The sequence below is a fragment of the Callospermophilus lateralis genome, chromosome 6 (genome assembly GCF_048772815.1).
Source record: "Callospermophilus lateralis isolate mCalLat2 chromosome 6, mCalLat2.hap1, whole genome shotgun sequence".
Classification (NCBI taxonomy): Eukaryota; Metazoa; Chordata; class Mammalia; order Rodentia; family Sciuridae; genus Callospermophilus; species Callospermophilus lateralis.
The window spans coordinates 86367544-86385733 of NC_135310.1; the positions used below are offsets into that span (position 1 = coordinate 86367544).

General features: G+C 36.2%; 1 protein-coding gene across 2 annotated transcripts in view; it reads left to right on the forward strand.

Moving 5' to 3' along the window:
- Positions 1-18190, forward strand: part of Col12a1 (collagen type XII alpha 1 chain) — a 106579-nt gene that overhangs the window by 41016 nt on the left and 47373 nt on the right. For both annotated transcript variants that reach the window (XM_076858491.2, XM_076858492.2), the window contains 14 exons: positions 535-681; positions 3669-3808; positions 5206-5335; positions 7189-7331; positions 7762-7891; positions 8886-9022; positions 10073-10202; positions 13404-13543; positions 13782-13914; positions 14016-14042; positions 14735-14877; positions 16985-17114; positions 17463-17602; positions 17995-18124. In XM_076858491.2, coding sequence (XP_076714606.1) covers positions 535-681; positions 3669-3808; positions 5206-5335; positions 7189-7331; positions 7762-7891; positions 8886-9022; positions 10073-10202; positions 13404-13543; positions 13782-13914; positions 14016-14042; positions 14735-14877; positions 16985-17114; positions 17463-17602; positions 17995-18124 — 1800 coding nt within the window. The remainder of the gene's footprint in view (positions 1-534; positions 682-3668; positions 3809-5205; positions 5336-7188; positions 7332-7761; positions 7892-8885; positions 9023-10072; positions 10203-13403; positions 13544-13781; positions 13915-14015; positions 14043-14734; positions 14878-16984; positions 17115-17462; positions 17603-17994; positions 18125-18190) is intronic.

Consider the following 18190-nt stretch of genomic DNA (forward strand, 5'->3'; position numbering starts at 1 on the left):
TCAGAAGGAAAGTAATGGATTAAGAGAAAAAATGTACTATATTAATAGGATTCAGGAAAATTCCTGTTTGATTTTCCACAGAACTATATTTATCTTTGAAATCCATTATTTTGCTTTCCAGAAAAAACATCAAAAAGACACTTTTTGGTGGGAAATTAGTGCTAGAAGCATTTAGAAAAAAGCAGTTTAGAATACTTTTCGGATGATATTATTTTTTATTTATTTCTATTTTATAATTTTTATAATTTTACCAATAAGAAATCATTCTATCTTTTTATACCCAGACACACACACACACACACACACACATATTTCATTTTTTAAAAATCTCTTTATTTTCTGGTTTTCTAGGTGTCATTTCAGTCTTGAATAAAATAATAATATATTCTAGTTAATAAATTATTAACCTTCATAGTTGGCCTAATTGTCATTGATTTAAAAAGTTCTAAAATATTTGCTTAATTTATTTGATTTTTTTCTAAGAAGTGTTTTTAATCTATCTATCTATCTATCTATCTATCTATCTATTTTAAGGTATTAAAAATGCTGATGAAGTTGAGCTGAAGATGATTGCAACTGACCCCGATGATATCCATGCATACAATGTGGCAGATTTTGAGTCCCTGTCCAAGATTGTGGATGACCTCACCATCAACCTTTGTAACAGTGTAAAAGGGCCAGGTAAGTTTAGTCCAGGGGTTCTCATCTTCAGTCCTGTTGATATTTCTTTCTAGGATGGAGAGAGGGGTGGTTTTATGCATTGTAAGATGTTTACCAGAATTTCTGGCCTTTGCCTATTGGAAGCCAGAGGCATTCCTTGAGTTAAGATAATTAGGAATATCTTTATGTTTATATATGGTAAGCACCCAAATTGAAGGCTTTCAGAAAATTAATGATAAAAATTATGGTGGTCCTTAATATATGAGAAAAACTTTTCTTCCTTAATTTACTCTGATTTTTAAAATTTGTTCTAGTTAATTGTACATGACAGTAGAATGCATTCTGACACATCATACATAAATGGAATATAACTTCTCATTCTTCAGATTGTATATAATGTAGGATCACATTGGTCATGTGGTCATATAGGCACAGAGGATATTAATGTCTGATTTATTTATCCTTCTTATCCCCAATTTACTCTGGTTTTGAGAAAATTGCAGTGAATATAACAAATAATGTATGGTAGAAGTGATTCAGAGGCTTTGGGTACTGAGAGTGCATTTTTTTTTTTTTTTTTTTTTAATGATTCTTCTTGATTTTCTCCAAACTTTTGCAGATTTTCTCTATTGTCAAATGTCTGCTGGGGGTGGGTGTGGGGACTTGTTCCCAGTTGAAAATCACTTCTTTAGCCCCTGATTTTTTTTTTTTATTGTTTCTTGGAAAGGCACCAAACTAGAAAAGGGCTTTTAGCTTTTCTGAGGATGTACTTTTTGCATATATGCTTGCACCTCCAGCAAAATACTCAGGGAGAGAGAAAGAGGAGTCAGGGTGAAGGGTGGGGAGAGGTGGAGAGACCTGCTTCCTTTTCTGTGACTATCTCTTCTCTAGTAACTCTAGTTAAGTATTGTCATGTTGCCATTAGATGGCTGTTTATAAACTTTGTTGTCTAAAATTGGCACCTTTTTTGATTTACTAATTCAAGTAGAATGGGAAGAGGGGTCTTAGATCTGATTGTTTTTTTTTGCCTCAACTATAGATGGTTATGCTTGTAACATCAGAATATAAAAGGAAATTACTAATCTTAGGATTTGGACTTTTAGAAATTACATGATTTCTTTTTACCAGTGAGATCAAGTTAAAGTACTCGGTCAGGATAAAATGGTTAAATACGTTTTTAGGGGTCTTTGAGAGAAGCAAATATGGATAAAAAATTAGAATTTAGAGATGAAACTCTAGAACTGGATTTGTAATAACAGAGGATGGTGCAGAATGACTATTATCTGTATAAAAACATAGGTCAAAACATGGTAAACACCACAATGGTTGTTTTTTTTTGAAAACCAACAATAAAAATTATGCTTCTTATTTTATGAGAAATTTCCTTTTATGTATATGTAGATTATTGTAAAAACTGTCCTTTAACTTATTCTGGTTTTGGAAAAGTTGGAATGAGTTTAACAAATAATGTGGTAAAAATGGTTCATGTGCTTTGGATACTGGGGCTACTTTTTTTTTTTTTTTAATGTTCCTTCTCAAGTTTCTCTCTCCAAACTTTTGCAGATTTTCTCTTTTGGATTTTGAACAACAGACTGACCTTTTCCCTGGAGAAATAGACCAGCTGGGCAGCCAGAATTTGTAGGCTCCTGGCTCTGAATTAACTGAGAGAGTTGTAGTTTTATTCAATTGGAGAAAACTTTGAGTGGGGATGAAAACATCTTTTATCTGTTTTCCTTTATTTTTTTTATCAACTGTAGTTGCATTCATTCTAGTTTCCCAGACAGTAAAACTGCTTGATAATTTTGCAAGCTTGACTATGACCCAAGTACAATAAAGGTTAGGATACTAAGAATGGAAATGGTCTCCCTAGTTTTGGCTTACAAAAATGGAGAGTTTATATGAAAATGATTTGCCATGCTCAGAGAGTCATTGGACTAATTCTTCTCCCTTTAAATTATTATTTGCATTGAGCTTAATACTTCTATTCTCTTTCTTCTTCTTTTTTTTTCTTTTTGAAGTATTAGGGATCAAATATTGGTCTGAGCTATCCCCCAGTCCCATACTTTTGTTTTCATTGATATTTATTTTAGATATTTATTATATAATTTCATTTCACCTGTATCTACATGTGGGAGCAAAATCACAGGCAGGTGGGCTCAGTGGCATATGCCTGTAATCCCAGCAGCTTGGAGGCTGATGCAGGAGGATTGCAAGTTCAAAGCCAGCCTCAGCAAAAGCAAGGCTCTAAGCCACTCAGTAAGACTCTGTCTTTAAATAAAACGAAAAAAAAAAAAAAAAAAAAAGAGCTGGGGATGTGGCTCAGTGGTCAAGTGCCCCTGAGTTCAATCCCTGGAACCTAAAAAAAAAAAAAAAAAAAAAAAAAAAAAAAAAAAAATTCACAGGCAGTAGAATGTTCCTCAATAGTTATTTTTTGTTGTTGTTGTTTTGTTTTTTTTTTTTTAAAGTGCTTCATACTAGGCAGGCACTCTATTGCTGAGCTACATCAAAGCCCTGTTCCCAAATTTTAAAACCACATTTATCCTTACAGAACATAACTTTTAGCTAAGGTGATAAGATATGAAAAAAAATTGCAAACACACATATAAACACTACAAAGTGATAACGAGGGCAGGGAACTCTGGCTGTGTTAATGGTGATAGAGACAATGGAGAAGCTAAATTGTCAGGACCCAAATTCTTTCTTATTATTGATTATATGTATAAGGGTAAAGATGGAAGGAAATATCTGAGGATGATGCAGAAGTTTGGGTCTAGGTGATTTTAACTGGTGATGTCTTAAAGAAGAAGAGGATGAAGTTTAAGGAACTACTCATTTAGAGTGGTCTTATGGGCAATGGACCTCTGTATTTACTTATTATTTACTTACTATGTGAAAGGAAGTATGTAAAAGCTTCAAAAAAAAAAAAGAGAGATCAATACTGTTTCAATTAAACTTCATCATCTTGCTGCAATAATGAAAAAGCACATGCACTTTATTTCCACTTGTAGGTGACTTGGAAGCTCCTTCCAACCTAGTTATTTCTGAGCGAACTCATCGTTCCTTTAGGGTGAGCTGGACGCCCCCTTCTGACAGTGTGGATAGATATAAAGTGGAATATTACCCTGTTTCTGGAGGGAAACGTCAAGAAGTGAGTAAACAACACCTAAATCCACTCTTTTCTCATACTGAGATTGGGTCCTCATTAGTGCTCTGGGAAAACTACTGGGTGTGGGGCAATAGGGCTGTGAGGGGGGCAGAACTGAGTTGTGAATGGTGCTTTCTGTTCTTGGCGAGGCATGCACTTCCATTTGAGCTTAATGAAAGGGAAAGGCCTTTGATTAAATTCTTATGGTTTCCAAGAATTGTAGAATATCAATGTGATTTTTAAATTTAAAATAATTTTAGGATGCCAATTTGTTTGTGAGTTTGTATTAGAATCATGGAGTTGATAAGGAACATTAAAGATGATCTAATTTTACAAATGGAGCCACCATATGATCCAGCTATATCACTCCTTGGTATTTATCTGAAAGAATTAGAACACAATGGAGATACAGACATGCCCATGTTTATAGCAGCACAGTTCATAATAGCCAAGTGTCTGTCAACAAATGAATGGCTAAAGAAAATGTGATATATACACATATACAGAGTACAATTTCATTGTCATAAGAAAGAACTAAATTATTCCATTTTCAGGAAAATGGGTGGAACTAGCTGAATAAGCTAGACCCAGAAAGAAAAGTATCATATGTTTTCTCTCATATGTGGAAGCTAGAGAGAAAAAAGGAAATATAAGGGATTCCATAAAGCTAGAAGTCAGAACAATAGAGTAGAGGAAGAGGATGGGGGTGGGGGAAAGGGAGGTACTGATGATGAAATTGATTAAATTATGTTACGTGCATGTATGAATATGCTTCAAGGAAACCTGTTGTTCTGTACAATTAATATCCACCAAAAAAGGATAAACCATAAAATTATAATTTAAGAATTTAGTTTTACTCACTTATTTTATAAATAAGGAAATAATACCTGGGAGAATAATTGATGTTAATTGTCCACGATTTCATTGTAACCCAATTGTTTCCATAAATGGAAGACAATGGCCCCATTGAAATATAATTTCCAAGCTCATGGCAGAAATTGCATGAAAATGGAAGGAGACCCTTATTGTTATACAAAATTACATATAAGAGGTTGTGAGGGGAATGGGAAAAAAACAAGGAGAGAATTGAATTACAGTAGATGGGGTAGAGAGAGAAGATGGGAGGGGAGGGGAGGGGGGATAGTAGAGGATAGGAAAGGTAGCAGAATACAACAGTCACTAATATGGCATCATGTAAAACTGTGGATGTGTAACGATGTGATTCTGCAATCTGTATTTGGGGTAAAAATGGGAGTTCATAACCCACTTGAATCTAATGTATGAAATATCATATGTCAAGAGCTTTGTAATGTTTTGAACAACCAATAAAAAAAACTACAGTAGATAAGAGGAAACTGGTTTAAACATATGTTGCTATTATTTTTTATTCACCTGCCCAGTTTTATGTGAGTCGACTGGAAACTAGCACGGTACTGAAAGATCTGAAGCCTGAGACTGAGTATGTGGTCAATGTGTATTCTGTGGTAGAAGACGAATATAGTGAACCTCTGAAGGGCACAGAAAAAACCCGTAAGTCAGATTTTAAAAAATCCCAAACACACATTTTCTCATTGTCTTGTTTTCCAAGATAAAGTAGTCATGGTCTATGTGAGATTTTTGCTAGCCTTTGAAATCATTTCTTTATTCAGTATTCATTGAACAAATATTTACGGAATGCCTCATCATGCAGATGCTCAAAAAACAGTGGTTTTTCTATTCTTACTGGCTGTTCATGCCATCACAGGATCCCACTGGTGGGAGGTGGCCATGGCCATAATAATATACAAGAAAAATCCTTTTAATATTGTCATACATTTCTCAGGGTACTGGGACTTCCTGATTACAAGAAAATCTCTTAAAATGAAAATATACCTTTCAGGGGGATAATACTTCCAACTTTACTCTAGTTGTTACACAGTAACTATTTATCAAGGAACTAAGCTCTTCAGGGGCAAGATACTAAAAAGTGCCATGGAGAGAGTACAGCGTAGGTGAGGAAGAGTTACTATGCAGAGATGGCCTATTTTACCTCTGCTGACTGCCAGACCTCCCTGCTGGTAACAAGGTTTCCCTGTTTTGTCTGGCCTCTGTACTTTGCTGGAAAAACTGTAAAGGCTTTGACTTTGATTGAAGCTTTTGGGGGAGGTGTTTCTTGCTTCTATTCCTGGTAGAGTTCCCAAGGCCATATGAAGTTACTCTTTCCTTGGTTAGATATTAGGAACAAGAAAAGATTGTGTTTTTTTTTTTTTTTTTTTGTATTGGGAATTAAACCCAGGAGCACTTAATTATTGAACCACATCCTCTGCCCCTTTTATTATTTATTTTGAGACAGGGTTTCACCAAGCTGCTTAGAGCCTCACTGTTGCTGCAGCTGGTCTTGGATTTGTGATCCTCCTGCCTCAGCTTCCTGAGTCACTGGGCTTACAGGCATGCACCACCATGCCTGACTGAGAAACCTGTTTAAGGAGTGAGCATCATTGTTTTGTAGGGCAAGAACTGGTAGCACTTACTGCTCAATTCCTGAGGTCCTCATCTCTTCTCTTTATATTCAATTATAGGAGATGGGAAGTAATGCATTTTATAATTGGCAGGATTATGCGATAATTTCTTTCTTTTTTTTAAAGAGAGAGAGAGAAGAGAGAGAGAATTTTTTAATATTTATTTTTCAGTTTTCGGTGGACACAACATCTTTATTTTTTTATTTTTATGTGATGCTGAGGATCAAGCCCAGCACCCCACGCATGCCAGGCGAGCTCGCTACCGCTTGAGTCACATCCCCAGCCCCAAATTTCTAAAAACTTTTAAATCAATCTTTGAATAAAAAATAATTGAAAACTACATGGGTATTAAGTGAAGAAGAGATTGTAAATTTGTTACTCTGCCTCATGAGCTTATCTTTAAAAGCCTATGAATCTCCATGTTCCAGTTATTAATGTATAACATGCTCATTTTAAATGTAATTTTTTAAGAAAGATGAAGTAAACTGTGCTGATTACTTATGTCTGAAGTTCTATGATTGAAGAATAAAAAGAGCCAACTTGATTATGTTTCAGAAAGGGAGATTAAAGTCTCAGAAAGTTATTATCCATTTTGGCTTCTATAGGCACCCACTGGAATGTCCTTTACAATCTAAACTTTTGAATTATTTTTCCATTTACTAGTTGTCCATGCAGTCCTGAGTATTAAGTGCAATGAGCAATGAGATTGGAATTTTTTCATGGGGGAAGAGGATTATGTTAACTGTGATTTATCTCTTACGAACCCATTCTCTGTTTAGTGCATACAAATATGAATAAAGTAAAAAACAAAGGTTAAAAATGTAAGTGGAATGAAAGGAAGTAGCTGATATCTGGTTTACTTACTTATGATTTTGCTTTTAATAGTGCCTGTTCCTGTAGTCAGCCTGAATATTTATGATATTGGTCCCACCACCATGCATGTGCAATGGCAGCCTGTGGGAGGAGCTACTGGCTACACCTTGTCACACCAACCTGTTAAAGCCCCAGAACCAACCAAACCTAAAGAGGTGAGACATGTTTTTTTTTTTTTTTTTAATTGCTGGGCCCTTCTGAGACTTTACAGTTTTACAGTCCCCATTATACTTCCGTTACTTATGAAATATAGAAACAGAAATATAGAAAACTAAGTTTGTGGCCCAAAACACCTTTTAGAAAACATTGGCATGAAAAAAGAATGCAGGGGCTGGGGATATAGCTCAGTTGGTAGAGTGCTTGCCTTGTATGCACAAGGTCCTGGGTTCAATCCCCAGCACCACACACACACACACACAAAACAAACAAACAAACAAACAAAAACCCAAATGCATTTCTTATAAATGAAAAATAAAAGCTGTGTTGCAATCTAGTGATTACAAATAGGCTTCAACTAGATATCCCCAGGAAATGGAAATATTTGATTTGAACATTTAATAAGCTGCTTGGCATTTTCATATGTAGATGCGTGTTGGGCCAACGGTGACTGATGTGCAGCTGACTGACCTTCTTCCCAATACTGAGTACGAGGTCACAGTTCAGGCTGTCCTCCACGACCTCACTAGTGAACCTGTCACCGCTCGGGAAGTCACCTGTAAGATGCTGCTAGTTTTCCTTCCCTTCTTATTGCTATAAACTTGATGTTCATTAGAATATTTCTTTTACATGATGCTATCAATGATTGGTTATTCATGTGTAAGTTACAGAGTTGTTACTTTAGACAAATGAGTTTGAGAATAAATACTTTAATTCTAGGCTTACAGTAGAATTTTAAATCGATTCTAAGATGCCCATTTTTTTTTTTTTCACATTTATCATGCCTGGTATTGAGAAATGTCTTACGATCCATAGTGTATTACCAAGGTGTTTCTGTCAAGCCACAGAACATGAAATAGTGGTGCGTCTTAAAATTGATGTTGTTTTAGACTCTTGAAATACACTATGTAGGAGAATGGCAATATTGGGTGAGTGAGGTTTTGGAGGAAGATATTCAGGGTTAAGATCAAGGTGTTTCAAGTTCCTGGTGAAGTAGAAACTCTACTTCTCCTCATTATATACCTCCTTCTTTTTAAGATAAAGTTTGTTGGATTTGGTAAAAGATCTATTTATTTATTTATTTATTTTGATTTCCCTCTAACCATTTAGGCTTCTGTAGCTTTTCTTAGAAGCTCACTGGGTGCTTACTGTTCTTTACTCTTGTAACTACTTATTTTTCTATCATACTCTTAAGGGAGCATAACTCAATTTTGTTATCTATCATAACTGATTTAAGTATCTGATAAAGAAACATGAGCTATACATTTATGAAGAACTATGATTCATTATGGCTGAGCAGCAAGTTATTTAGAGTGGAAGAAAATTAACATAAATAGAAGTTAGTATTGTGATAAAATATATCTTATTTTTAAAGTCTTCATAGGAAGTTCTTTCTGGTAGAATGGTGGCCCTTTTATCATTATAATCATTTTTTCAGTTATTTTGCTGCATACGTTTAAGTTTTCCCCAGACAACTTCTTGAAATTTTAGTGAATGATTTGGAGTTTGTGGTTGAGAGGCACATCTGGGTCTCATATCTCATGCTTCTCCAGTGCCTTTACCCAGACCTCAAGATGTGAAACTCAGAGACGTGACTCACAGCACGATGAATGTCTTGTGGGAACCTGTGCTTGGAAAAGTCCGTAAATATATTGTTCGATACAAAACACCAGAAGAGGATGTCAAAGAGGTAGGTTGAGAATTAGAAAGGATATGATATATTTGCTTTCTCAGAAGGCTTAACAAAATAACTTCATAAATTATAGATGACAGTGGGACTTAAACACTTGTCCTTTTACTCATATGGGGTTGAAAACTTGTGATATTAATAAAGCACTTCTTGAAAATCATAATGTATTGGTCTGTCTTGGATGTAGTTCAGAAATGTTTTGCTGTGTGATATTAATCTCAAAAACAGTGTGGTCTTTATCCCTTTGTAGATAAAGAGCTATAAGAATTTAAATGGTATTTCCTTCTCATCCCGAGGCCTTATATGGTGCTCTCATTTTATGAATGACTAAAAAATGCCATCATGTTTCTAAAAATAAAAGATATTAAAAAGATGCAGGAGAGAAGAATGGAAGTTTGTCAGATGATGGGAAGATGGGACACTTGAACAGGACAGAGAGGAAGGAGTAATATGTTGTCAGAAGAGTACCCCTTTAGGAATGATCTTTTTTGAGATGACTTGGGGATGGAGAGCTCTTTTCAGGACAACTAGATTCAAAGTGGGAGCAAATAGAGTGTTTTGGAACATAGAAATAGTTCCTCTTAGCACCCAGGCATTTGTAAATGCTGCTAATTTGTAGATTATGCAAAAGTTAATTTATACATATGCACACAACTATGTCAGTCTAGTTTCCATTTCAAGATCTAAATGGGTTTCACAAGATTCTTGTGCATAGCAAAAGAGACAATGCTTAGGAGAACATTCCTGAAAGAAATAGGTGTAATATGAAGAGAGACAGGTGAAAAATGGTTAGGTTATGTAAATCCATATGCAGTCATCATTTACCAGTTGGGTCAGATCTGACTCTAGTACATACATTTTTTTTTCTCCATTTTGGAAACATTTAGATTGTATCTGATTCTCTGAATTCTCATACAAATTGAAGCATACTGCTGCTTTTTTCTTACAATAATTCTTATGTTCCTGTGTTGAGAGTTCTAGTAAACAATTGAGAGATTCCCAAACCTAACCCTTTGTAAAAATAGTTCTGCTGCTCTGTTGTTATTATAGGTCGAGGTGGACAGATCACGGGCCAGCACCTCCATCAAAGACCTTTCCTCACAAACCCTATACACAGTCAGTGTTTCTGCAGTGTATGATGAAGGGGAGTCTCCTCCAGTGACTGCTCAAGAGACAACCCGTGAGTTGTGCCTCTGCTTTATTGATACTTGGAAAACAACACTCTGCATTCATGTGTACTTCAACTTACTGGGGCATTTCATTTCTTAATGTTCTTTTTGCTAGTATTTAATACTGGTTGGGTAGATTGTCTTTTTAATAATTAAAAAAAATTTTTTTTTTGGTACCAGCAATGGAACCCAGGGATACTACACCACTGAGCCACTTCCCCAGCCCTTTTTATTTTTTATTTTGAGACATGGTCTTGCTAAGTTGCTTAGGGCCTTGCTAATTTGCTGAGGCTGACCTCAAACTTGCCATCCCTCCTGTCTCAACCTCCCAGCTCACTGGGATTACAGGCATGTGCCACTGCATTCAATTTAGATTGTTTTTTAATTCATTTTCTTTGTATCCATTCCTTTATTATGCTATCAGTCACTTCCCTTAATTTCTCTTGCTACTTAATTGGTGTGTGTGTATAGTAGGGTGGGGAAAAAAGCATACTCTAGATGCATGTTGGACATTTTCTCTGGAAAGTATGAAGTATAATTTTGAGATCTCATTATTTGCAAAGTTACCCTGATATCCCTATTTGCAAAGGGATATCAGGGTAACAGAAGAGAAGTATCTTTTTAATTTTCTTTTGGTACTAAGGCTTGAATCTAAGGTCTAGCACATTGCAAGCAAGTACTCTAACTTTGAGCTACATCTCTAGCCCTTTTTAATTTTTATTTTGAAAAAGGCTCTCACTACGAGAACATGTGATATTCCTGCCTTAGAGTTACAGTTACAGTTGTGCACCTCCATGCCTGCTTGCTTGTCTTTTAAATACCTGTTCTGTGTTCCCTTTGGTCTCTCCCCATGAAGACAGAGATGTTTATTTTTCTCAGCTACATATTTCCAGGGCCTGGCACATAATTGTTTATTCTAGGGCTCAGCATACAGTTTTCTAATTTAATGATTAACCTGTAATAACCTAATCCATTGAGCGCTAAAATTATCGAAGTCTACCACATGAAGTGTTCCAAACAAATATAATGGGAGCCACATAAGTAATTTAAAAATTTCTGATATCTGTACTAAAAGATAAAAAGAAAATTAGTTTTAATATGTTTTATTCAACCTAATTTAACCAAAACTATTATCATTTTGATGTTTCAGTTTAATTATTAATGACATTTCACTTTTTTCTGTAAGGATTCTTTGAAATCCAGTGTGTATTTTTATACTTGCAGCACATCTCAATTCAGACTAGCCACATTTTAAGTGCTAAATAGCCACATGTGGCTAATGGTTTCCATAATAGACAGCATGGGGCTAGAGAATTTAAATGACTTTCATGGCCTCACTTAGTAATCTAGAGGTGGGATTAGTCTGGAACTAATGTTCCAGTGCTTTAGTCTTGGACTTTCACCTCCTATCCAATATCCCCTCACGGTTCTCAGTAGCTTCTTCTTTAGTGTCCAGCTGTCTACATCTGATGAGGGCATCTTGTCAAATGATACAGCCTGCCTCCTTGCTTCAGGTATATCCACTCCTCTCTTTTTGACTCTGCTATTTTTTTACTATGGGATTTCTTAGCAATTTTAGTTGTCATCTTGGCAAATGTTTTTACCTGATAAGAATCAAGGCTAGGATGAGGATTGATGTATATGAGTAGATTGGCAGTTTCGTATAAACATAATAGGCATCTTAAAGAGAAAAAAAAGTCAATAAAAAGGCTCATGAAATAGTAACTTGGTATACTAGGTTACTATTTCCAATATATGTATTCAATCCTTAAGATTTCCAAATATATTTTATTTTATTTGAGATAGGGGTTTCCTATGTTGCCTGGCCTGCTTCAAACTCCTGGGATCAAGTGATCCTCTCCCCTCAGCTTCTGAGTAGCTGGGTCTACAGGTGTATGCCACTGCACCTGGATCTAATAAATTCTGATATATGCAAAGTGCATCCTTAGTAACTGATTTGTAGTTGTGCTCGTGGAAGCAGTATAGCCCTCTGATTTATTGCAATTGCTCTTTCATCGTACTTAGGAACAAATTTTTGATGGCTCTGGGTTTCGGTTACCAGGAGATAGGAAAATAATACATAATGAAAGCCTAGATCCATGGCAGACATTCCAGACTGCTTGTCCTGCAAACTGACCAGAGTGCCTGGCCATCTGAGGGACCGTGTGGTAGAATTTTAGCAATTATCAGGGCCTTTGGGGTTTCTGTTCTCTGGATTGGGTCAGTATGATCAGCTTCATGTCATGTTCAGGTTTAACGATGTGTGGAGAAAAGCATGTGTATTGCTTACTTAGATCAAAACATGTTCAGAGTTTCTTTCCTCCTAGGTTTGATTTCACTATATGTTAGGGTAGGTATGTTCTGACCAAATGTCAGAGTGTAATATGTTAGTGGTGTTTAAAAATCAAGGTAGACATTCTCAGTTTTAAACTGCAATGATGTATATGTTTCTTAAAAAGATAAAATGAAAGCATTTTCTTTTGGATATTAGAACAACAAGTTTTGAAGAACAAGTGCATACCTATTTCTATTAGCATCTTCTTGAAGTGTAATATAGCAGCCTTCTTAGTTTGTAACATTCTTGGGTAAGAAAGAGGGTCTCTTAACTAGGAGTCCATGTTTGTCTCTGGGGTCTCTGAAAGACTGGACAAGGTTTGTGAGCTCTCTGATATTATGTGACAGACTTTTGTTCTTTGTATTTTTCTGTTTCACCAGAGTCACAGAATTGGAGATCAAAAAAGGTCAGAAACCAACGAGTTAGGAGAATATTATTAAGTGGCATCTTTAAAAATATTATCATTTTACCTGGCATGGTTGGTCATGCCTGTAATTCTATCAGCTCAGGAGGCTGAGGCAGGAGGATCACCAGTTCAAAGCCAGTTAAAGCAACTCAGTGAAACCCTGTCTCTAAATAAAATACAAAAAAGAGCTGGGGATGTAGCTGAGTGGTTGAGTGCCCCTGGGTTCAACCCCTGGTAACCACCTGCCCCATCATCATTTTAATAGAACATCAATAATAACTTATTAATATCCATACAGTGCTTGCCCTATATTGTATTTATTTTTCAAATGAACTGAATTGGTAAAATATTTGGTTTTAAAGCAACATAGTTCATCAGTTTCTGCACATCTATTAAAATAAACAAAGCAGTTTTATTCTATTAAAAGAAGTTGGTACTACACTTAGTCCTGCCTTTTATTTCATGATATAGGACCTGTTCCAGCCCCAACAAACCTAAGACTTACTGAAGTAACACCAGAGAGTTTCAGAGGAACTTGGGATCATGGAGCTTCAGATGTGTCTCTCTACAGAATAACCTGGGCACCTTTTGGAAGCTCGGATAAGATGGAGGTTAACACACTCTCTTTTTCTCTCTTTCACGTCCCATTTAATTATAGAGAAGCTTATTTGAAATGTGCATTATTTCATTGCCAAATAAGCATCCCTTTATACTAGTGACATCTGAGCTCATGGCATGCATTAAAGCAGGAGGAACATCTGTCTAAATGATGTCAATGAAATGCCAGTGTGTATCATATAAATGGAGACTTATTGTTGTGAACACATGTTTTTGTCTTCTTTCCCCAAGACCATCTTAAATGGAGATGAAAACACCTTGGTGTTTGAAAACCTGAACCCCAACACTCTCTATGAAGTTTCCATTACAGCCATCTATCCTGACGAGTCAGAGAGTGATGACCTGAGTGGCAGCGAACGCACATGTAGGTGTTCAGTTTTTAAATAGGACCTTGATATTTTAAAGTTCATTGTTAAAAAGTAGGGCTAAATTCGTAATGCTTCCCCAAATTCTGTTTTCTTTTAGTGCGTTTGATACCCTTAACAACACAAGGTAAGAATTTTTAATTTGTTGAATTGTTTGAGTAAACAAATAATAAATGAATGAATGATACAGTAACATACATTTTGAATACACTTTCTATTTTTTAATCGTAAGTGTGAAGAGCATGGTCTCTTTTAAATAGGCTTTTCTTGAAAAACTTGGTTTTACTACTACTTGTTGAGGATAAGGAGTGTATTGGTTAGCATCTAACTCATATCAGGTTAGATGACTTAACAAATATTTGTATTCTCTTAGTTCTGGAGAATGGAAAATCCAAAATCAAGGTGCCAGCCCGTTCTGTTGCTGATGAGGGCTCTCTTTCTGGATTGTGGACAGCTCCCTGCTCCCTCTGTTGTCATATGACATATATAGAGTCTCTCATGTCTCCTCTTATAAAGACTAATTTCATTTTGAGGTCTCCACCTTCATGGCCTCATTTAACCTCAAAGGCCACATCTGCAAATACCGTTGTATTGGAGGTTAGGGTTTCAATGTATGGAGGAACAAGGTTTGGGGGAACTCAAGCATTGAATCCATACCATGTAATTATTTAAGAGATAACAACCATCTTTATTATGAGCTTTAATTTAATTCTACACCTAGAGGTACACAGCTATATCAATTTCCTTGGGAACCACACATATTTTTTTAGGGAGGCCTCGTTCTGTGTGCTTACTCTGTCTTTAACAATCCTCTTTCAGCTCCAAAAAGTGGTCCGCGAAACCTTCAGGTGTACAATGCAACATCTAACAGCTTGACTGTTAAGTGGGACCCTGCTAGTGGTCGTGTGCAGAAATACAGAATCACTTATCAGCCTTCAACAGGGGAAGGCAATGAACAGACGGTAATTTGTTTTTAAAAAACTACAACTTGGATAAATTCTACCTATTTCTTTTCAAATTCCTTTCACCCTCAATGTGAATTCATGCTTATTTAAGGGTTAAAAGATTTTCCTGTATTGAATGGGGTTATTTGACCCCTTAGCCAGCACTCACATCTGGAGGGCATCATGGAGACCTAGTGGATGTTCTCACAGCGGATGATAGTTGCTCTTCATAGTAGCTTTGGAACATTGGGTGCACACTTCCCATTAATAATCCTATTAATGCAGGATTATCCATGAAGATATCAAGATATGTTCAGAGTCTGTGTAGATCTTCAATCTATCTCTCTCTAACTTAATCAAGCACTGAAAGTTTGCTAAACACCCCAGTAAAGTTTCTTTTCTGTATCCCTATTTTTCTGGTTTTTGCATGTCATGGGATGTCTTCTAGATCTGATCTAAAAGTCCACTCATCTAATTCAAAATACTCACCATTTTTATATTATCCAAAGGGAGGTACCTAAGAAATAAGATAGAACTGCAAACTCAGCTGCTGTCATCTTTATCTTCTGAGTCCTCCCTTAATTAATTTACCTTCTCCCTTCCTAATTTTAGTTGTCTGCCTTTGGGCTTTTACCAGCTTTGCCTTTTAAGTGCATGGGTAGAAATGCATACATTCTCCTAGGTCAGGAAGCACCACAATTTTTATACAAGTAGGATTATACTGATGTTATTTCAAATACCTTTCTTGGTGAGATCTAGAACTTTGCTGACTTTTATAAAAAGATAGGTATAATATTTTCTTATATAGCCTTAGAGAGACATGAGTTTTTAATTTAATTATCACACTTGCTGAGCATAAGCAAATGGTGCATACTTCTTATGAGTTCAAGGTGCTAGCAGAGGTTGAGACTGTCAGTGATAAGAGTATGTGTTTAGAGCCCTCTGCTCCTCCCTGAATGGGTTTAACTGGATCAAAAACCCCCCCATCTTGTTTCAGTGCTGGTCCATGAAATAATCAAAGTAATTAAGCATGAATGCTGGAATTATGTTGGAGAGTTCAATGAGAGAAGTAGGAGACACCTCTTTTCTTATTCATGAGAGTAGTTCCCCTAAATAGATACTTTCCAATGTGTTATATATCAAAATTTTATGAAAATGGCTGTACTAATATTGACTACTGCTCTCCCATAACCTCAAATGTTAAATTTTTTGAAATTTGCCACTTTAATTCAATTCGCTCATATTTAGGATGACTGCAGTGATTCACTGAGGTTTTCTCTGGAATTCAGACTACTTGAATGGATGGGTGCTAAGTTTGAAACATCTGGTCTGTACTAGCACATCCAGCCATGTACATGTGTGCTCATTGTGGGCAGCATGCCATTTTCATGCGATTTTAATTAATATGGCATAAACATCTGAATTCGGTAGACTGTTAACAAATCGAACAAATTTTCTTTCAACAAGATAGCTAGATGGCCTTGAGCAATGAATATAAAACTGCAGACTCCCTAATTGGAGTAAATTGAGGCGCTTCATACCACAAGGGTGGTATCATAGAGACCACTGGGAACCCCTGCCTGAGTGTGGCTTGGCAAAGGGTCCAGTCACGTCGTTTACACAGCTAATGCTGTTAAGAGTGGCAGTGTTTGGGGGAAACACCAAGAGCTTTAGATCTTTTGCTGAATCATTTTAATGTGTTTCTAAAGCAAATAAAAAACATCTGTGAAAAAGTAAGAATAATACAGAATGGTGTGGAGCTTCTAAAGTTATGCAGTTCTTTGGTATCTTAAAGTTCCTTTGTAGCTCACTTAAGATTAATGCTCCCTTTTTTGAAAGAGTTCTGTGAAATGTGTTTTGGATGAAATTTTGCAGTGTTGGCGGCTAGCAAGTTGAAATGTATTTTTGAGGTCACCGGTCTGAAGCTTGGAATCCTTTTTATGATTTGAGGTGCATACTTTACATTTAAAAGTATACCATAAGTTATATTTAAACCTTCACTGTGGTACATGATTCCAAAAGTTGGCAGGGGTCTCAGAGTGTTCCCTAGTAGAAGGAATTTTCTGACATTCTAATGAGATGGAGAGAACAAAGCTAATGCTTATTAAGACCTGTTTTATTTAAGACCACCATAGGAGGACGACAAAATAGTGTGGTCCTGCAGAAACTGAAGCCTGACACTCCTTATACAATCACTGTGTCTTCCCTGTATCCTGATGGTGAAGGTGGCCGGATGACCGGAAGAGGCAAGACCAGTAAGTAAAACCCGAGTTCCTGTAGCTTCTATAATAACTCCTATTGGATTGGACTCTCACTTTTATTTGTAAACACTGGGGTGACACAGAGTTTTCCTAATCTTTTAAAATAGTATCGATTGCTTTTAACATTCTTTCTTGGAATTATCTCCTTCTATTTGTGAAGAAAGATACTTTTACTTTTTAGGATTAAAAAAAAAAAAAAGTCACTGGGCCCAAATGTCTTGTGGATAATTTAGACATGCAAGAATTTTTGGGGTGTCTGCTATATTAAGGGTCCCTAAACTCGTATTTCAGGTGTGCTTGGCTTTTGGGGCCATACGGTGGTTTGATTTCTGTTTATTTCAGAACCTCTGAATACTGTGAGGAACCTAAGAGTGTATGACCCTTCTACCAGTACCTTGAATGTTCGCTGGGACCATGCAGAGGGAAATCCTCGCCAATACAAACTCTTCTATGCTCCAACAGCAGGTGGCCCAGAGCAATTGGTAACTATTTTCTAGTTTTTTAAAACCACCTCTGACTGTTTATAAGTAGAACTGAAGGAGTTAACTATTTGCTTCAGAGCTGAAGAAATTCATATTCATGTAATAAGATTTGACAGAGGGTAAACAGTTGGTGCCTTAGAGTCTGGAGAGTAGGGGAATTGTGGGAATGGGGGTAGGAGAAGAAATAGTCATTCTAGGAAGTTTGAACAAAATGAAGTGAAGGCATAGAGAGAAATCTTTGTAACCTCTTGTAACAGTTCACTTGTGGGAACATTATTATATGAAAATACTTCAAAACTTCTTGACTTGGTCTTAAACTGGTATGATAGTGTTTGAAGTATTATTTCCTTTAAAAGGTTTTCAGACTTAAAGTTTTTTATTAAAATCTTTAGGTACCAATCCCTGGGAATACCAATTATGCCATTCTTAGGAATCTGCAGCCAGATACTCCATACACAGTTACAGTAGTTCCTGTCTATACAGAAGGTGATGGGGGGCGCACATCAGATACTGGAAGAACATGTAAGTCAAAAAGCAGGAAAAAAAGACTTTTCATCATAAATTTTGCTTTTCATTCTAAAAGTCATC